The 20939-nt window shown below is 48.4% G+C and overlaps 1 protein-coding gene across 2 annotated transcripts; it reads left to right on the top strand.

The window, feature by feature from the left end:
• Window positions 1-834: 834 nt before the first annotated feature.
• Yipf1 (Yip1 domain family member 1) lies at window positions 835-20939 on the top strand. Of its 2 annotated transcripts, none has more exons than XM_045139218.1 (9): window positions 835-1044; window positions 2244-2323; window positions 4323-4471; window positions 7289-7369; window positions 8728-8815; window positions 12485-12601; window positions 14409-14575; window positions 15715-15897; window positions 20835-20939. In XM_045139218.1, exons 2-9 carry the CDS (start codon window positions 2293-2295, stop codon window positions 20922-20924), a joined length of 906 nt encoding a protein of 301 aa, XP_044995153.1. In that variant the 5' UTR covers window positions 835-1044; window positions 2244-2292; the 3' UTR covers window positions 20925-20939. The 2 variants fall into 2 exon arrangements, with proteins under 2 accessions (XP_044995153.1, XP_044995152.1); XM_045139217.1 differs by having other exon boundaries at window positions 836-1135.

The following is a 20939-nucleotide window of genomic DNA, read 5'->3' as shown; positions in this document are numbered from 1 at the left end:
CCCTTACAAACTCAGACTCTGATTGGCTAGCCCCTTACAAACTCAGACTTTGATTGGCTCAGCACTTACAAGCTCAGGCTGTCATTGGCTCATCCCCTAGAAACTCAAACTATGATTGGCTCATCCCTCACAAGCTCAGACTGTCATTGACCTATCCTCTAGAAATTCAAACACTATGATTGGGTCATCTGTTACAAACTCAGACTGTCATTGGCTCATTTTCTAGAAACTCAAACTATGATTGGATCATTTTTTGTTTGTTTGTTTTTTGTTTTTTCAAGGTAGGGTCTCATTCTGGTCCAGGCTGACCTGGAATTAACTCTGTCATCTCAGAGTGGCCTTGAACTCATGGCAATCCTCCTACCTCTGCCTCCGGAGTGCTGGGATTAAAGGCGTGTGCCACCACGCCCGGCTCTGATTGGCTCATTCTTTACAAACTCAGGCTGTGATTGGCTCATTACGTACAAACTTGGAGTGTGATTGTGTCGTCCCTTACAAACTTAGGCTCTGATTGGCTCACCCTTTACAAAGTCAGAAGTTCATTGGCTCATTCCTTACAAACTCAGGCTCTGATTGGTTCATCCCTTACAAACTCAGGCTCTCATCCCTTCCAAGATCAGGCTGTGATTGGCTCGTCCCTTACAAACGCAGTCTGTGATTGGGTCACCCGTTCCAACCTCAGACTGTGATTGGCTCAATCAATCAGTGACTCGGAGACCTCATTTTTCTTTTCTCAGTCATCCTTCCTGGCCCTAGTCTGTATTTCCTTTAGGAGACACGTCCCTGTGCGCTGTCGCTTTAAGAAGGCGGGACTTCCTCCCGGAGGAGGCGGAACTTCGATCTTCGAGTTTCCGGCAGCCCGTGCAGGCGGAGCGTCTCCGCGCCCTGGGCTCCGGCGCAGGGGCTGCAAGCCGGGCATCCCGGTCTCTCGCTAAGACCCGCCCGTGTACTGTGGGCAGTTCAAATGGGCATGAACCCATTTGACAGATGAGTCAGCCGAGGCCCCGAGCACGAACAGAAAGGAGAACCGGGAATCGAACCCAGGTGTGTGCGTCTGACCACACCCCCTGCCCCCAGAGCCTTTGCCGTACCTCATCCTCCACCTCAGCCTTCCATCTGTCCCTAAACGTTCAAGGTTAGTAGGTTAGTTTCTTTCTTTCTTTCTTTCTTTTTTTTTTTTTCTCGAGGTAGGGTCTCACTCTGGTCCAGGCTTTCTTTCTTTTTTTAATTGCAGCATCATTTATTTATTACTTAAGAGAGAGAGGCAGACAGAGAGAATGGGCGCCCCAGGGCCTCCAGCCACTGCAAAGGAACTCCAGATGCATGCGCCCCCTTGTGCATCTGGCTTTCGAGGGTACCTTGGGGGATTGAACCTGGTTCCTTTGGCTTTGCAAAGCAAGCGCCTTAACCGCTGAGCCATCTCTCCAGCCCTTACTACAGTTTTAATAATATTGAATGTTTAGTGATCATCTTTATATAAACCCGGTAGAAAATGAGGTAAGAGGGGGCTGGAGAGATGGCTTAGGGGTTAAGGTGCGTGCCTGCAAAGCCAAAGGACCCAGGTTCGATTCCCCAGGACCCACGTAAGCCAGATGCACAAGGTGGCACGTGTGCCTGGAGTTCGTTTGCAGTGGCTAGGGGCCGTGGCATAACCATTGTCTCTCTCTTTCTCTCTATTTTATTATTATTATTATTATTATTACTATTATTATTTTGGTTTTTCAAGGTAGGGTCTCCCTCTAGTCCAGGCTGACCTGAGATTCGCTATGTAGTCTCAGGGTAGCCTTGAACTGGTGGTGATCCCCCTACCTCTGCCTCCCATGGGCTGGATTAAAGGTGTGCGGCACCATGCCTGGCTTTTCTCAATATTTTTATCTAAACATTTTTATTTATTTATTTGATAGAGAAAGAAGCAGAGAGAGAAAGAAAACGTGTAGCGTTTGGTTTGCAGGGAAGCACCTTAATCATTAAGCGCCCATTCTCTCTATCTGCCTCCCTCTCCTTTCTCTCTCAAATAAATAAACAGAAATACAACTATTCATTTTTATTTTTTACAAAGAAGGTAATAGGATGTAATACCGTTTCACCCGGGCTGACCTGGAACTCACTGTGTAGTCTCAGGGTGGCCTCAAACTCACGGCGATCCTCTTACCTCTGCCTCCTGAGTGCTGGAATTAAAGGCGTGCGCCACCATCAACGGGCTCGATTCTGTTTTCTTAATTTCACTTATTTCTTCCTTTTAGGCCTCTGCAAAGCTTCTCCTTCACGATCGGGATAAGCCCGGCTGGCTGAATGGCGGCTGTAGACGTCTTGCAGTTCGCAGGTACGACAGTTGGATGCTGCTTATGACCGTTGCTGCCCCATCACAGCAAGGGACTCTCACTGCTGTACGGCTTAAAGAATTTTACTTCGTGGGGCTGGAGAGATGGCTCAGAGGTTAAGGTGCTTGCCTGCAAGCTAAGGACCCGAGTTCGATTCCCTAGGACCCAATGTAAAGCCAGATGCACAGGGTGACTTGTGGGCACCTGCAGTTCCTTTGCTTGCAGTGACTAGAGGCCCTGGTGTGCCCATTCTCTCTCTCTCTTCTCTGTATCTTTCTCTTTGTGCAAATAAATAAATATTATGGGAGGGAATTACCATGGGATTTTTTTTTATAATTATGGAAAATGCTAATAAAAATTTAAAAAATTTAAAAAAAAAATAAAAATAAATAAATAATACCAAAAAAAAATTATATATATACACATACATATGTTACTTTTATTTATTTGAGAAAGAGAGAATAGGCAGGTAGAGAGAGGGAGAGAGAATGGGCACACCAGGGCCTCCAGCTGTCTTGTGCATCTGGCTTACGTGGGTCCTGGGGAATCGAACCTGAGTCCTTTGGCCTTGCAGGCAAATGCCTTAACCGCTAAGCCATCTCTCCAGCATCCAATAAATATATTTTTTTCTAAAAACAGGATTTTACTTCAGTTCTTTATTTATTTATTTTTATTTATTTATTTATTTTTGTTTGTTTGTTTTGTTTTCCAAGATAGGGTCTCAGTCTAGCTCAGGCTGATCTGGAATTCACCACGTAGTCTCAGAGTGGCCTCAAGCTCACGGGGATCCTCCTACCTTTGCCTCCCGAGTGCTGGGATTAAAGGTGTGCGCCACCACGCCCGGCTCACTTCAGCTCTTGATAAGAGACTGTTGGCCACAGCCAGGCTTTTGGCCATACAAGGCCTTCATTCTTTTCAAATGACCCTTCCAATTGGCAACAGGTACCATGAACACTTACACAGTACTTCAGGTAATCAGGTCCTGTTCTAAGAGCTCTACAAACAAGACAGAGATCAGTCTTGGGCTTAGTGGTTAAGGAGCTTGCCTGCAAAGCCAAAGGACCCAGGTTCCAATCCCTAGCACCCACGTAAGCCAGATGCACAAGGTGCTGCATGCGTCTGGAGTTTGTTTGCAGCAGCTGGAAGCTCTGGTGCGCCCATTTTATTTTATTTTTTACTTTGGTTATTTATTTGACAGAGGAGAGAGAGAGACAGAGAGTGACAGAAATAGAGGGAGAGAATGGGTGCTCCAGGTCCTTCAGCTGCTGAAAATGAACTCCAGACACATGCGCCACCTTGTGCATCAGGCTTACATGGGTGTTGGGGATTCGAACCGGGGCCCATAGGCTTCACAGGCAAGCGCATAACTGCTAAACCATTTCTCCAGCCCTTTCTATTTTTATTTATTTATTTATTTGAGAGTGACAGACAGAGAAAGAGGCAGATAGAGAGAGAGAGAGAGAATGGGTGCGCCAGGGCCTCCAGCACTGCAAACGAACTCCAGACGCGTGCGCCCCCTTGAGCATCTGGCTAACGTGGGACCTAGGGAATCAAGCCTCGAACCGGGGTCCGAAGACTTCACAGGCAAGCGCTTAACAGCCAAGCCATCTCTCCTGCCCTTACTTACTTTCTTGTCCTCATATTTTCTGTGTTGATCACATAGGACTCAGTGGAGTCAGATGGTGTAGATTGGGTCGCTAACCTAAAAAACCTAAAAGCCTCAGTTATTCCCAACTCCTCCCATGACATTACAGTGCCCACATTGACCCTACTGGGTTCAAGATCTTCCCGCCTCAGCCTCCCTGGTTCGCAGTCTGTCGCCGATGGTCTTAGATTCGTGTGGACCCCGGCAAAGCTGAGGTTGTGGGGTGGCGCCAGGGGGTGCCAGGAGTTCCAAGCATGCACCTTGGCATTGCACCGCATGCCCAGCCCCAGAGCCTGTCTCTCCATAAGCGGCACTGGGTGGCCAGCGTGATGATTATCTCTGTGCTCTGATGTCAGAATTCGGCGATGGAGCCGTGAGCCCGGATGCCACCTCGATAAGCATCGACGAGCCTGGTGAGGCTTCCGCCCGCCACCCAAGGGCCCTGGGAGGCGCAGGGCGAGAGGAGGATGAAGAACTGCTGGGGAACGACTCTGACAAAACTGAGGTTTGCGCTTGCCTTTCACGTCTCTGCCTGGTTTTTTCTTTTTATTTTATTTTTTTGTTTTTTTTCCAGATAGGGTCTCGCTCTGCCCCAGGCTGACCTGGAAATTCACTATGCAGCCTCAAGGTGGCCTCAAACTCACGGCCATCCTCCTACCTCTGCCTTCTGAGTGCTGGGATCAGAGGCGTGCGCCACCACGCCCGACTTCTTTTCTTTTTTAAAGATATTTTATTTATTTTTTATTTTAAGACAGAATGAGAGAGAGAGAGAGCTGGAGGTGGGGTGGGGGGAGAGGTGAGCCAGGGTCTCCAGCCACTGAAACGAACTCTAGACGCATGTGACACCTTGTGCATCTGGCTTTACCTGGGTCCTGGGGAATCAAACATGGGTCTTTAAGATTTGCAGACATTCATCTTAACTGGCGAGCCATCTCTACAGCCGCCCCACCCCCCCCCCCTTTTATTTTCCCCGAGGTAGGGTCTCACTCTAGCCCAGCCTGACCTGGAATTTACTATGCAGTCTCAGGGTGGCCTCGAACTCACAGCGATCCTCCTAGCTCTGCCTCCGGGGTGCTGGGATTAAAGGTGTGTGCCACCACACCCAGTAACTCATTAACTTTCTTTCTTTCTTTTTTGGTTTTTTGAGGTACAATCTCATGCTAGCCCAGGCTGACCTGGAATTCACTGTGTATTCTCAGGGTGGCCTCAAACTCACCGCAATCCTCCTACCTCTGCCTCCCGGCTGCTGGCATTAAAGGCGTGCGCCACCACACCTGGCTCATAATCTGTTTCCTTCAGATGTGTTTAAGTTTCAATTAAGGTAGGCTGCCTCTTTATGATTATTTTGAAAATATTTATTGCCTAGGACTTCTGGTTTAGCACACACAAAAAAGCTAATTTAAGGGATATTAAGTGTTTCTGATTGAGGGGAATGCCAAGCCAAATTATCGTTAGTTAGATTTTCCCAGTTTTTCTTCAAATATTTGCGAGTTGAATTAGCACCATTATCAAACATAAGGCCAGCTGGAGTGCCAAATGACAGCTTTCCTCCCCACATTTCCTCCTGCCTTAAATTAGATATTGGAGGAGCGGCTGGAGAAAAAGCCCTACTGCTGGTTAATGAGCAGACCCAATGCCGCCAGTGCCCCAAAGCCAACCGAAACAGAGCGAGTGGTCAGCAAGCAAACAGGCTGCATGACCGCCTTAACCGCAGAGGCTTAGAAAGCAAACACAACCAGTGAATACACCCTCACCATCAGCCCCGAGCAAACCAGCGGCCCGCTCCCCTCCACAAAGAGCTCACCAGAACGCACCTGGGGAGGCTCCACTGGGAAGCCGGGCACACAGGATCCGTGCTGGCACCTGGCACTGGTCCACATGAATCCTCTAGTTCAAGTTCGATTGTTATTGGGGCTACAGCCATCCATGCCAAAAAACATAGCTCTTACCTCCGTGGGCGTGGTCTGGGAACACAGAATGAGGTGACCCCCCCCCCCACATTCTGTGTTCCAGTGAGGGCATGTTTCATGATGTTTTTGTAGTAATAGTACCAAGAACGTCATAAATCAACACACTTTCTCAGGGCTGGAGAGATGGCTTAGCCGTTAAGCGCTTGCCTGTGAAGCCTAAGGACCCCAGTTCAAGGCTCGATTCCCCAGGACCCACATTAGCCAGAAGGGGGTGCATGTGTCCGGAGTTCGTTTGCAGTGGCTGGATGCCCTGGCGCGTCCATTCTCTCTCTCTCTCACACACTCTCTCTCCTCCTCTCTGTCACTCTCAAATAAATAAATAAATAAAAATAAACAAGCAAAAACCACTTTCTCAGTCATCAGTGCATACCTCAGGTAGGTGGTCCTAACTTAGTGGGGACACCTCTCTGTGTACCTCAGATGCTGTGCGGTTTGGTGAGACCTAAGAGTCTGCTTGTACGCCCCAAAACAGTAAACCCCCAAACAGTGTACTGATTAGGCCCAAGGATGTCAGTTCACACAGAGGTGGGCAGTACGAGGGTATTTAAAGGGCTGAGATAATCCAAGATAATTTGTCTCTAACCTGTACCCTTCTAAAGCTCTCCACAGTCGTCAAAGTTCTGATCAGCCTCCAATATCCAACACAGATTCATTTCCCTGGGATTTCTGTCCATAGCTTACAGTAGGAAAGTAATATTTACACTCATACCTTGTGTGGGTATGATGGTGTGTGTGTGTGTGTGTGTGTGTGTGTGTGTGTGTGTGAGCATGTGTGTGTGTTACCCGTAGTAAAATTTCTCTCAATGATAGACCAGACAAACCTGTATAGGTTCTTTTTTTTTTTTAATATTATTTCTTTGTTTATTTTTTTGAGAACAACAGAGAGAGAGAATGGGTGTGCCAGGGCTTCCAGCCACTGCAAACGAACTCCAGATCAATGCACCCCCTTGTGCATCTGGCTAACGTGGGTCCTGGGGAATCGAGCCTCGAACCGGGGTCCTTAGGCTTCACAGGCAAGCGCTTAACCACTAAGCCATCTCTCCAGCCCATGTATAGGTTCTGGTTGTTGTTGTTTTTCAAGGTAGGGTCTCGCTCTAGTCCAGGCTGACCTGGAATTCACTCTGTAGTCTCAGGGTGGCCTCGAACTCACGGCGATCCTCCCACCTCTGCCTCCCGAGTGCTGGCATGAAAGGCGTGTGCCACCTCACGTGGCAGGAATGTTTACTTCTGTGCCTGCCTAGGAGTGGGCGTCATGATTGGAGTTGCTCGTCACATGCCCCTTGGGCTGTTCTCGGTGCCTGGAATTAGGAAGTGAGTTCGCTGGTCACTGTGTCATCTTATGTCTCTGACAGTTACTTGCTGGCCAGAAGAAGAGCTCTCCCTTCTGGACGTTTGAATACTATCAGACCTTCTTTGATGTGGACACTTACCAGGTTGGTAAACCACTTTCACCTTTCCTTCTCCTTAGCAGGGATGTGGTGCTTCCGGAATTAAACAGCCAGATTCTGTAGGAGCCATTGTGTGCTGTTTTATAGAAACAAAAGCTTGCTGGCCTGTCAAGATACCATCATGAGGGCTGGAGAGATGGCTTAGTGGTTAAGCGCTTGCCTGTGAAGCCTAAGGACCCTGGTTCGAGGCTCGGTTCCCCAGGTCCCACGTTAGCCAGATGCATAAGGGGGCACACGTGTCTGGAGTTTGTTTGCAGAGGCTGGAAGCCCTGGCGCGCCCATTCTCTCTCTCCCTCTATCTGTCTTTCTCTCTGTGTCTGTCACTCTCAAATAAAAAAAAAAAAGAAGATACCATCATGAAAGTTCAAGTAACTGCATTTCAGTTTTGCAGTAGTTGAGTATATTAAACTTTTTTTAAAAAAATCATTTATTTGGGCTGGAGAGTTGGCTTAGCGGTTTAGCGCTTGCCTGTGAAGCCTAAGGACCCCAGTTCGACGCTCGATTCCCCCAGGACCCACGTTAGCTAGATGCACAAGGGGGCGCACGCCTCTGGAGCTCATTTGCAGTAGCTGGAAGCCCTGGCATGCCCATTCTGTGTCTCTATCTGCTTCTTTCTCTCTTTGTCAGTTGCTCTCAAATAAAAATTAAAAAAACTATATAAAATAAATACAAATAAAAATAATTTATTTATTTGACAGAGGAAGAGAGAGAGAGAGAGAGAATGGGCACATCAGGGCCTCCAACCACTGCAAATGAACATGTGCACTCCCTTGTGCATCTGGCTAACTTGGGTCCTGGGGAATCGAACCTGGGTCCTTTGGCTTTGCAGGCAAACACCTTAACCACTAAGCCATCCATCCAGCTCTGTTTTTGGTTTTTTGAGGCAGGGTCTCACTTTAGCCCAGGCTGACCCGGAATTCACTATGGAGTCTCAGGCTGGTCTCGAACTCACGGCGACCCTCCTACCTCTGCCTCCCTAGCGCTGGGATCAAAGGTGGGCGCCACCACGCCCAGCTTTCTCACTTTCTCTAAAATAAATAAATAAAACATTAAAAGCAGACAAAAAGGGCTGGAGATATGGCTTAGTGGTTAAGCGCTTGCCTGTGAAGCCTAAGGACCCCAGTTCAAGTCTCAATTCCACAGGACCCACTTCAGCCAGATGCATAAGGGGGCGCATGTGTCTGCAGTTTATTTGCAGCGGCTGGAGGCCCTGGTGCGCCCCTTCTCTCTCTCTCTATCTGCCTCTTTCTCTGTCGCTCTCAAGTAAACAAATGAAAATGAGCAAAAAAATATTTAAAAAAAAAAAGAAAACTTCCATGTAATTACTTCTGTTATTTTTCCAGGTCTTCGACAGAATAAAAGGGTCTCTTTTGCCAGTGCCTGGGAAGAACTTTGTGCGGTTGTATATCCGCAGCAATCCAGATCTCTATGGTGCGTGCAGTGCCTTTGGCTTACTTTTTTTTTTTTTTTTGGTTTTTTGTTTTTTGGTTTTTTGGTTTTTCAAGGTAGGGTCTCCCTGTAGCCCAGGCTGACCTGGAATTCACTATGGAGTCTCAGGGTGGCCTTGAACTCCCGGCGATCCCCCTGCCTCTGCCTCCCGAGTGCTGGGATGAGAGGCGTGCGCCACCACGCCCGGCCTGTTCCCTTCTTTACCACATGCCAGTAAGCATGGGCGTTGCCTGGAAAGTTCGAGAATTGCCCTGTTGGTGGGCTGTACAGTCAGTGTTTCATTTGATTCTTCTAAGATTTAACAGCAACCCTTGCAAAGAATTTAGGGGAGTAGTGATATCAATGCTATGTCTACAAGAATTACTCTGCTATAGGGCTGGAGAAGTAGATAGCTTAGCAGTTAAGGCATTTGCCTGCGAAGCCTAAGGGCCCAGGCTCGACTCCCCAGGACCCACACGAGCCAGATGCGCAAGGTGGCGCGTGCATCTGGAGTTCGTTTGCAGTGGCTGGAGGCCCTGACCTGCCCATTCTCTCTCTTTCTCTTTCTGTCTCTTCCTCTCTCAAATAAATAAATAAAATACTAAAAAAGGGCTGGAGAGATGGCTTAGTGGTTAAGTGCTTGCCTGTGAAGCCTAAAGACCCCAGTTCAAGGCTCGATTCCCCAGGACCCACGTTATCCCTATGCACAAGGGGGCGCACACGTCTGGAGTTCGTTTGCAGTGCCTGGAGGCCCTGGCGCGCCCATTCTCTCTCTCTCTGCCTCTTTCTCTCTGTGTCTGTTGCTCTCAAAGAAATAAATGAACAAAAAAATTTAAAAAAATAGAAATAGAAACTATTTAAAAAATACTAAAATGGAAGAGAAAAAAGAATTACTATGCTCTGAAAAAGTCTTCAGATGACATTATTGTAGCCTTGGGACAAATTAAGTCACCGTGAGCATTATTGGCTTTCCTTTGTGGAGGGTTGGGTGGGGGGGCAGGGTGAATACGGATCATGTTTCCTCACATACCTTTCTACTGGCGAGCTGGCCTCTTCTTGGATTTAGTCATCATCCCTAGAAGCTTGATGGAGGGGTGGGCCAGCGCATAGGTGTCGTCCCTGACCCCCTTGTCTGTGGCAAACACAGAGGCCTCCCCAGATACCCGAGGAAGGTCAGTGGCCTTCTGCGTTGGAAGGGAGAAGAGAGTCCATAGCGCAGCCGCCCTCTGTGCCCGGTGCTGGCCAGACCGTGTCTGGGCATGGTCTGTTCTTCCCACACCCCTGGCACAATATACCTGCTCTCCATCAAGGTAGCTGACACCCAGTGATGCTGGCTGCAGCGCATGCCCAGTCCTGAACCATGGGTGGCGGAGCGGTTACCGCTGTGGTGGATAGAGAGGCTAAGGAATCTTTGAGGGTCACTGTGGGCCCCCTTAGTTTGTTCTTTTTTTTTTTTTTCCATTTTTTAAAAAAATATTTGATAGAGGGAGAGAGGCAGAGAGAGAGAATGGGCACACCAGGGCATTCAGCCACTGCAAAGGAAATCCAGACGCATGTGCCCCCTCGTGCATCTCGCTTGCATGGGTCTTGGGGAATCGAACCGAGGTTCTTTGGCTTTGTAGGCAAGCTCCTTAACCACTAAGCCATCTCTCCAGCCCTCTTCTTCCGTTCATTTTGCTGTGTTATGTGCTCGTGGCTTGCAGCGTCCACCCACTGCCTTGAATGCTGGCTTCTGTCCCTTCCCTCCCAACTTGTTTCTGTGCTTACTGATTTATTTGGGAGAGAGAAAAGTCAGAGAGAGAGAGAGAGAGAATGGGTGCGCCAGGGCCTCCAGCCGCTACAAATGAACTCCAGATGCATGTGCTCCCTTGTGCATCTGGCTTACGTGGGTCCTGGGGAATCGAACCTGGGTCCTTTGGCTTTGCAAGTAAGCACCTTAACCACTAAGCTATCTGTCCAGCCCCCCTTAGTTCATTTTTTTAGAGTTTTTTTTTTTAAGACTTACTTTTATTTATTGGAGAGGGAGAGAAGGGGGGAGAGACAGAATGGGCGTGTCAGGGCCTCCAGCCACTACAAATGAACTCCGAATGCATGTGCCACCATGTGCATCTGACTTAGGTGGGATCTGGAGACTCGAACGTGGGTTCTTAAACTTCACAGGCATGTACCTTAACTGCTAAGCCATCTCTCCAGCCCTTTTTCTTTCTTTCTTTTTTGGTTTTTGTTTTTTGAGGTAGGGTCACACTCTAGCTCAGGCTGACCTAGAATTCAATGTGTAGTCTCAAGGTGGCCTTGTACTATATCAATCCTCCTACCTCTGCCTCCCCAGTGCTAGGATTAAAGACGTGTACCACCACACCTGGCTTCTTTTTTTATTTTTATTTTTTTAGGTAGGGTCTCACCCTAGTCCAGGCTGACCTGGAACTCACTCGGGGTGGCCTCGAACTCCAGGCAATCCTCCTACCTCTGCCTTGTGAGTGCTAGGATTAAAGGTGTGTGCCTCCACGCCCAGCTCTATTATTATTCCTTTTATTTTGTTTGTTTGTTTGTTTTTCCAGGTAGGGTCTCACTCTAGCCCACACTGGAATTCACTATGCAGTCTCAGGACGGCCTCAAACTCATGGCCATCCTCCTACCTCTGTCTCCCAAGTGCTGGGATTAAAGGCGTGTACCACCACACCCGGCTGTTATTCCGTTTTACATGTGCAGAAACTAAGGCTGAGAGCAGTCAGAGTAAAATGTTTATTGTTGCCTGAAATCTGGACCTTTTTTTTTCTTTTTGGTTATTTGAGGTGGGGTCTCACTCTAGTTCAGGCTGACCTAGATTTCATTATGTAGTCTTACGGTGGCCTTAAAGCCACGGTGATCCTCTTACCTCTGCCTCCCGAGTGTGTACACCACTATGCCCGGCCAATCTGGTCCATTTTCATCAAGAGGTAGGAATATCTTATCTAAGAAAAGGAACTAAGCTACACAGGTTGGGAGGTTCCCTTTGGCCCTCCTTGGAGTGTTTGAACAGCTCCTCTGTGGGATTCCCAGCGCTGTCTAGGGACCTGGTGGGAAAGCATTGTCAACTGCGTCACATCTGAGGGTCATCAAGGTGATTTCTTCCCAGCGCCTCATGCCTTCTGAAGTTTTACATGAGACCTTCCTGAGGCCTGGACTTTGTGTGTCTAGCATCAGGATGTGGCGGCTCAGAGTAGCTGCTCAGCCATTTTCAACCATCTTTGCCAGGCCCTGTCCTTTGGTTTCACAGGCAAGCTCCTTAAAACTCTAAGCCATCTTTCCAGCACATTAAAATTTTATTCATTTATTTATTTTGAGAGAGGAAGACACAGATAGAGAATGGGAGCGCCAGAGCCTCCAGCCCCTGCAAACAAACCCCAGACACGTGTGCCACCTTGTGCATCTGGCTTATGTGGGTCCTGGGGAATCGAACCTAGGTCCTTAGGCTCCGCAGGCATGTGCCTTAACCACCAAACCATCCCTCCAGCCTCGTTTCACCCTTTAAAATGGAAGCTCCCTTTAAGTGACTGCAGATTGCATCTTGACTTTGTATATGTTATGTTCTGCTTGTTTAAATACAGATGCTGGTAAGAAATTGCTCTATTACACATCTGATAGCATGTGCCTCATTTTCTTCTTTCTGGATTTTTCTGGTTACTTTTGCAGGCCCCTTTTGGATATGTGCCACGTTGGTCTTTGCCATAGCAATTAGTGGGAATCTTTCCAACTTCCTAATCCATCTGGGAGAGAAGACGTACCACTATGTGCCTGAATTCCGGAAAGGTGGGTGAATGGCTTGACTCATTTTTTTTTAAAACTTTACTATTTATTTATTTGAGAGATAGATAGATAGAGAAAGATAATGGGTGCTCCAGGGCCTCCAGCTACTACAAACGAACTCCAGATGCGTGCACCTCCTTTTGCAGCTGGCCAACATGGGTCCTGGGGAATCGAACCGAGGTCCTTTGGCTTCGCAGGCAAATGCCTTAAGCATTAAGCCATCCCTCCAGCCATTTTTCCAACCCGCTTGACTCTTTTGAACGCAGCCTGTCTCTGACTGTGAGCTCTTGCCCCCAAGTGTGTGGGTCCAGTCTCTAGGCCCTACTGCCCCTGGCCTCTGTAAACTGCTCTTAATCTCAGAGTTTTCCACTGTTCATCTATATAAATCCACAGCTTTTTATTTTTTATCTTTTTGGTTTTTCGAGGTAGGGTCTCACTCCAGCTCAGGCTGTCCTGGAATTCACTATGGAGTCTCAGGGTGGCCTCGAACTCATGGTGATCCTCTTACCTCTGCCTCCTGAGTGCTGGCATTAAAGGTGTGCGCCACCACGCCCGGCTGCTCCACAGCTTTTTTTTTTTTTTTTTTTAAAGTACAGAATATGTATGTTACGTGCAGCTTTGCCATCTTAAGCGTATATAGTTTATCAGTGCACATACCTTCACTGAGTAATAACTCCACAACATTGGGTGGGGGGAAGGGAACCTCTTAGGCCAAATAGCAATTGGAGTCTATTTAATACTAATGTGCAAATTAACTAGAAGGCAGTGTGCACGGGGGTCCAGACTGTAGCCTCATGTGTGCTGTGTTGTCCAAGGATGGAAGACAACAGGTGCGTCGTTCACAACACGAAGGCTCGGCTTGCTGAGATGCCTGCACGTGCCGATTAGGAAGCGCCAGGCATCGTGGGAAGCCACTGACTTGTGCGGAATGGCCGTGTGATGTTGGCAGCTCTGTTAATGAGATGGTCAAGGCCCAGGGAGAACCATGCAGAATTGAATGTGACCTAGACATGGGCTTGCAAATGATATTCTAGCCCAAACTCATTAACTTCATGACCAACAGAACAGCACCGGGCAGTTGAAACAAAACAGCTAACGTGGGTCCTGGGGAATTGAGCCTTGAACCGGGGTCCTCAGGCTTCACAGGCAAGCGCTTAACCACTAAGCCATCTCTCCAGCCCCAGCTCTTGCATTTTTGATAGGGAGGAAGATGTGTTCTTTAAAAGGCGTAAGTGGCTTTATCTGATTGAAATGCTTGGTATTATTGAAACATTTTTAATTGTGTAATTCCATTGTTTCACAATAGTTTGGGCTTGTCACTAAGGCAATTAAAGACATATAGGCTTGGTGGTGAAGGTGCTTGCCTGCAAAGTCTAAGGACTCACGTTCAACTCTCCAGATCCCACGTGAGCCAGACACACAAAGGTGAGGCAGGAGCAAGGTTGCCCATGCCCACTAGGTGGCGCAAGCGCCTGGAGTTTGATTTCAGTGGCTGAGGCCCTGGTGCTCCAATTCTTTCTCTCTCTCTCTTTGTCTCTAAAATAAAATAAGAAAAGACATAAGAGACTGCCGGTCCTCACAGCAAAGACAGGCAGTAAAGATTCTATCTGTGTGGTGAGCGTTTATAAAGCACCTACTGCGTGCCGGGTGTGGTACCAGGCCTGGGGAACACATCTAGAGCCATCAGCACGATTGCAGGGAGGGTCTGCTGAAGCAGGTTGGCACGCTTGATGGTGAGGGCACTAATGTGTAGGAAACACCTGACCGTGGTCACAGGCTTGAGGAAACTGTCCTGTCGCCTGCCCCGCAGTGTCCATCGCAGCGACCATCATCTATGCCTACGCCTGGCTTGTCCCTCTCGCGCTCTGGGGCTTCCTCGCGTGGAGAAACAGCAAAGTCATGAGCATCGTCTCCTACTCCTTCCTGGAGATCGTATGCGTCTACGGCTACGCGCTCTTCATCTACATCCCCACGGCGGTAAGCCCCGAGGCGAGGAGCCGACCCCCAGGCAACGCCCCGTCCCCGGTTGAAAAGTCAACCAAGAACTCCAGTGGGGGCTGGAGGGATGGCTCAGCAGTTTAAGGCGTTTGCCAGCACACCCAAAGCGCCCTGGTTCGATTCCCCAGGACCCACGCTAGCCAGATGCACAAGGGGGCGCACGCGTCTGGAGTTCGTTTGCAGTGGCTAGAGGCCCTGGCGCGCCCATTCTCTCTCTATCTTGCTCATAAAAATTTATGAGAATAAAACCAAAACATACAAAAAAAAAGGGAGAGTCAGCCTGCAAGCCTTTAATCCCAGCACCCAGGAGGCAGAGGTAGGAGGATCACCGTGAGTTCAAGGCTGTCCTGAGACTACATGGTGAATTCTAGGTCAGCCTGGGCTAGGGGACCCTACCTTGAAAAACCAAAAAAAAAAAAAAAAAAGAAGAGAAAGAAAGAAAGAGGGCTGGAGGGATGGCTTAGCGGTTAAAGCATTTGCCTGCAAATCCAAAGGATCCCGGTTTGATTCCCCATAAACCACATATGCCAGCTGCACAAAGTGGCGCATACGTCTGGAGTTCATTCGCAGTGGCTGGAGGCCCTGGTGCATCCATTCTTTCTCTCCCTCTGTCTCTCTTTCTCTGTCAAATAATAAGTAATAAATTATTAAAAATATTAAAACGTGGGCTGGGGAGATGGCTTAACTGTTAAGTGCTTGCCTATGAAGCCTGAGGACCCCAGTTTGAGGTTCGACTCCCCAGGACTCACATTAGCCAGATGCATAAGGGGGCACACGCATCTGGAGTTCGTTTGTAGTGGCTGGAGGCACTGGCGCGCCCATTCTCTCTCTCTCTCTGCCTTTCTCCCTCTGTCTGTCGCTCTCAAATAAATAAATAAATATAATTAAAAATATATATATATTAAAAAGGAAAGAATTCCAGCAGGCATTATTATTCCCAGCTCAACGCTCCCACGCTGTCAGCAGCACCCGTGGAATTTCAAGGGTGCCCCGCTGGGTGGGGGGGGGCACCCCTCTCAGCCTGCATGCTGCCACCGAACAGAGTGGCACCAAACATCCAGCTGCTGACTGGTTCAGGGTCCGGGGAGCTCTGCCACCTCCCTCTTCTCCTTTTTCAGATACTCTGGATCATCCCCCAGAAAGCTGTTCGCTGGATTCTAGTCATGATTGCCCTGGGCATCTCGGGGTCTGTCTTGGCGATGACGTTTTGGCCCGCTGTTCGCGAGGATAACCGGCGCGTTGCCTTGGCCACCATGGTGACAATCGTGATGCTCCACGTGTTGCTGTCTGTGGGCTGCTTGGTATGCTCTTGTTGCTGTGTTTTTTTTTTTTTTTTTAATCTATTTAGTTATTTGAGAGAGAAACAGGTGGGCCGAGAGAGGGGGGGGGGGGGGAAGGAGAATGGGTGTGCCAGGGCCTCCAGCCTCTGCAAACGAACTCCAGACGCATATGCCCCCTTGTGCATCTGCTTAACATGGGTCCTGGGGAATCGAACCTGGGTCCTTTGGCTTCGCAGGCAAATGCCTTAACCGCTAAGCCATCCTTCCAGCCCCCATGTGTTCTTCTTGGTGTGTTTTATACCCACATGTTAACCCTCATTTTGCAAAGACCACAGGCTATTATAGACACTACACTTCTTTTAAAAGGGACAGTATGGGGCTGGAGAGATGGCTTAGTGGTTAAGGTGCTTGCTTATGAAGCCTAAGGACCCAGGTTTGATTCTCCAGGTCCCACGTACGCCAGATGCACATGGTGGCACATACATCTGAAGTTTGTTTGCAGTGGCTAGAGGCCCTGGCACACCCATTCTCTTTCTCCCTCCCTCTCTGTCTCTAATAAATAAATTATATATATATTTGTCGAGGTAGGGTCTCACTGTAGCCCAGGCTGACCTGGAATTCACTCTGTATTCTCAGGGTGACCTCAGACTCACAGTGATCCTCCTACCTCTGCCTCCTGAGTGCTGGGATGAAAGGCGTGTGCCACCACGTCTGGCTAAAATAATAATTCTTAAAAAAAAGCAAAAAAAACTTGACACTATCAACTCAACATTGTTTAAGTTGCCATAGGGAAGGATGCGGTAAAGATGGGAGAACTGGATTGTAACATGTAGCTTTATGTAGCCTGGAGAGATGTTTCACATTTAAAGTTTTGTGACTGGTTACAATTGTTTTATTTTGTTTATTTACCTGGAGAGATGTTTCACATTTAAAGTTTCGTGACTGGTTACAATTGTTTTATTTTGTTTATTTACCTGGAGAGATGTTTCACATTTAAAGTTTCGTGACTGGTTACAATTGTTTTATTTTGTTTATTTACCTGGAGAGATGTTTCACATTTAAAGTTTCGTGACTAGTTATAATTGTTTCATTTTATTTATTTATTTATTTAGTTTTGAGAGAGAGAGAATGGGTGCTCCAGGACCTTTAGCCTGCTACAAACGAGCTACAGATGTGTGCGCCCCCTTGTGCACATACATGACATTGCACGTTTGTGTCACTGTCTGGCTCTGTGGGACCTGGAGATTTGACCATGAGTTCTTAGGCTTTGCAGGCAAGTGCCTTAAACAGTAAGCCATCTCTCCAGCCCGTTGGAATTAAAAGGAAAAAAAAAATGTTTTGGTTTTTCGAGGGAGGATTTCACTCTAGCCCAGGCTGACCTGGAACTCACTATGTAGTAGAGAAAGAGGCGGACAGAGAGAGGGAAAGATTGAGACAGAGAATGGGCACACCAGGACCTCCAGCCACTGCAAATCAACTCCAGATGCGTGCGCCCCCCCCTTGTGCGTCTGGCTTACATGGGTCCCAGGAAGTCGAACATGAGTCCTTAGTCTTTGCAGGCAAGCGCCTTAACCGCTAAGCAATCTCTTCAGCCCCCATTATATATCTTGTTGAGAAGTTGGCAGAGCGATAGGGCCAGGAGAACATACCACTCAGAGCTCAGCTCTGAAAGAACACAGCCCACTGAACTGTGAGTTGAAAGTCCTGTGGATGTAGGGAGGCTTCCCTGGCTGGATATTGAGCTAGGGCCTGTATCTGGATGTGGGGAACCCTCCCTGTCTGGATGTTGGGCCAGGGCCTGTGTCGGAACTCCATTCTCTAGCCGGCGATGGCTTTTCCTGTGTCTTCTGGAGAAGGGCTGGCTCAGTGGAGGCCTGGGTTCTAGAACTGCCTTCTCAGCTTCTGCTCTGGAGTCCCACCTTTCCTTGTAGAAAAGAAGCCAAGCATTCATGCCACAGTAATGTCTTTTCTTTCCTTCTTTTTTTTTTTTTTTTTTTTTTTTGTTTTCGGAGGTTGGGTTTCACTCTAGCCCAGGCTGACCTGGAATTCACTATGTAGTCTTCAGGTGGCCTCGAACTCATGGCCTCCTCTGCCTCTCGAGTGCTGGGGTTAAAGGTGTGCATCACCACGCCTGGCCTTAGTAACATCGTTTCTGTTGGAGTGATCCAATATTTGCTACATGAAAAAATTATGACCTGTTAGCTGGGTATGGCGAGAGACTGAGAGAGGAGGACAGCCATGAGACCATGGCTAGCCTGAGCTACACTGTGTTCATAATGAGTTTAGGTTTTTGTATTTTAAATATTTTTATTTATTTATTTGAGAGAGAGAGAGAGAGAACGTACACACCGGGGCCTGCAGCCACTGCAAACAAACCCCAGACTCATGTGCTGCTTTGTGCATCTGGCTCACATGGCTCTTGGGGAATTGAACCTAGGTCCTTTGCTTTGCAGGCAAGTGCCTTAACTGCTAAGCCATCTCTCCAGCCCCCATAATGAGTTTATTGTTCAGAGGTAACAGCAAAACTCTGTCTTCCAAAGAGTTTTTATTTTTATTTTGAGTTTTGTTTGCTTTTTTTTTTTTTTTTTTTTTTGAGGTAGGGTCTCACTCTAGCCCAGCCTGACCTAGAATTCACTATGGAGTCTCAGGGTGGCCTCGAACTCATGGCAATCCTACCTCTGCCTCCTGAGCGCTGGGATTAAAGGCATGTGCCACCACACCCGGCTTTTATTTTTATTTTGAGAGAGAGAGAGAGGATTGGTGCACCAGGGCCTCAGCCACTGTAATCAAACGCCAGACTCTTGCGCCACCTAGTGGCCATGTGCGACCATGTGCTTGCCTCACCTTTGTGTGACTGTCACACGTGGGATCTGGAGAGTCAAACATGGGTCCTTAGGCTTTGCAGGCCAGCGTCTTAACCGCTAAGCCATCTCTCCAGCCTGTAGTGTTTTTACTGTTTTTTTTTTTAAGGAAGGAAAAGAGGGAAGGGGAGAGAAGGAAAGGAAGGAAAAGAAAGACAATTATTGTTACTGTTTCTGTAAGGTGGCAATTGGAATTGGCTGGGGTGTCATTTGAGCTGAGGAGCCCAGGCTAAACCACACAGCCTGGCTTTCTCACTCTCCCCTGGGGAGCATGATTTGTGTTTTTGCTCAGTGCACTGGAGTGACAGCCTCACAATGACTGAGGGCCCCTCAAAATAGCATGGGCATTGTAGCCTCCATCACTCCATCCCCACCAAGTTCAACGCTGACCTTACTGTGTGGCCAGAGAGCGGCTGCAAGGGAGGAAACCTTTTTAAAAGTAAGATAGGAGCCAGGCGTGGTGGCGCACGCCTTTAATCCCAGCACTTGGGAGGCAGAGGTAGGAGGATCGCGGAGCGTTCGAAGCCAGCCTGAGAGTCCATAGTGAATTCCAGGTCAGCCTGAGCTAGAGTGAGACCCTACCTCAAAAAGAAAAGGGGGGGGGGCTGGAGAAACGGCTTAGCAGTTAAGCGCTTGCCTGTGAAGCCTAAGGACCCCAGTTCGAGGCTCCGTTCCCCAGGACCCACATAAGCCAGTTGCACAAGGGGACACATGTGTCTGGAGTTCATCTGCAGTGGGCCCTGGCATGCCCATTCTCATTCTCTCTCTCTCTCTGCCTGTGTCTCTCAAATAAATAAAAATAAACCAAATTAAAAAAAAAAAAGTAAGATAGGGCTGGGGAGATGGCTTTGAGATTAAGGTGCTTGCTGGCAAAGCCAAAGGACCCGGGTTTGAGTCTCCAGGTCCCACATAAAACGAGATGTGCAAGGTGGCACATGCATCTGGAGTTCCTTTGCAGTGTCTAGAGATCGTAGCATGCCCATTCTCTTTCCACCTGTCTGTTTCTCTCAAATGAATAAATAAGCCGGGCGTGGTGGCGCACACCTTTAATCCCACACTCAGGAGGCAGAGGTAGGAGGATCACTCGGAGTTCAAGGCCACCCTGAGTCTACAGAGTGAATTTGAGATCAGCCTGGGCTAGAATGAGACCCTACCTAGGAAAAAAAAAAGTATTGAAGAGAAGACTTGTTGGGGAAACCCCAGCGTGTCCTGCTGGTGCCCTCTTGTGGCTAATGTGGGCAGAGCTGGAGAAAAGTGCTTCTTGGTTTCACTTTTCTGAGTCACCCCTGGCCAGGGGATCCTATGCATTCATGGTCCTTGGTAGAAGAACACATTCTCCCTTCATTTGAAGGTCCAGGGTTCAAGACTAGCGACGTTGCTGTTTTCCCAGCCTGGTGTTAGAATCCTCAGGCTTTGGGGCAAAAAGAGCAATTCCTCATTTTCTTTTAGATTTAAAAATTTTTTTCTTTATTAGAGACAAAGAGAGAGAGAGAACGGGCACGCCAGGGCCTCCACCCACTGCAAACGAACTCCAGACGTGTACGCCACCTTGTGCATCTGGCTTATGTGGATCCTGGAGAGTAGAACCTGGGTCCTTAGGCTTCGCCGGCAAGTGCTTTAACCACTAAGCCATCTCTCCAGCCCTGTTAGTTTTTAAAAAATATTTTATTTTATTTTTTATTTATTTGACAGAGAAATAGGGAGGGAGAGAGAGAGAGAGAGAATGGGCATGCCAGGGCCTCCAGCCATTGCAAACGAACTCCGGTCACGTGTGTCCCCTTGTGCATCTGGCTAATGTGGGTCCTGGGGAATCGAACCTGGGTCCTTTGGCTTTGCAGGCAAATGCCTTAAGCATTAAGCCATCCCTCCAGCCCCCAGCAAAAACGTGAGTGAGTTTTAATAGTTCCTCTCATCTGAGTGAGCGGATCAGACATAAGCAGTCAGTTGCATTTCAGCGCGATGACAAATGTGGTGGGTGGTGGGGGAGGGGAGGAGAGGCCCCGGGCCCCCGCGGGGGACTGTTAGCCTGGCACCTACAATGACGCTCAACCTGCGTGGATTTTCTGCTGACCCCCGTGCGTGGCCTCTTTCCTGCAGGCTTACTTTTTCGATGCTCCGGAGATGGACCACCTCCTCACTACCACCGCCCCCCCAAACCAGACGGCCGTCACGGCCAAGGCCAGCTGAGAAGGACCGCGCAAG

This window comes from Jaculus jaculus, chromosome 21 (genome assembly GCF_020740685.1).
Source record: "Jaculus jaculus isolate mJacJac1 chromosome 21, mJacJac1.mat.Y.cur, whole genome shotgun sequence".
Taxonomy (NCBI): domain Eukaryota; kingdom Metazoa; phylum Chordata; class Mammalia; order Rodentia; family Dipodidae; genus Jaculus; species Jaculus jaculus.
Note: the sequence above shows the minus strand (reverse complement) of the source record. Positions and strands in the feature narration are given on the sequence as shown.

Excerpts from the sequence above, each read along its gene's own strand:
- Yipf1 (XM_045139218.1), top strand. The coding sequence starts at position 2,293 with ATGGCGGCTGTAGACGTCTTGCAGTTCGCAG. Across the intron at positions 4,472-7,288 it reads ACGACTCTGACAAAACTGAG|TTACTTGCTGGCCAGAAGAA; the intron begins GTTTGCGCTTGC and ends TGTCTCTGACAG. Across the intron at positions 7,370-8,727 it reads TTGATGTGGACACTTACCAG|GTCTTCGACAGAATAAAAGG; the intron begins GTTGGTAAACCA and ends TTATTTTTCCAG.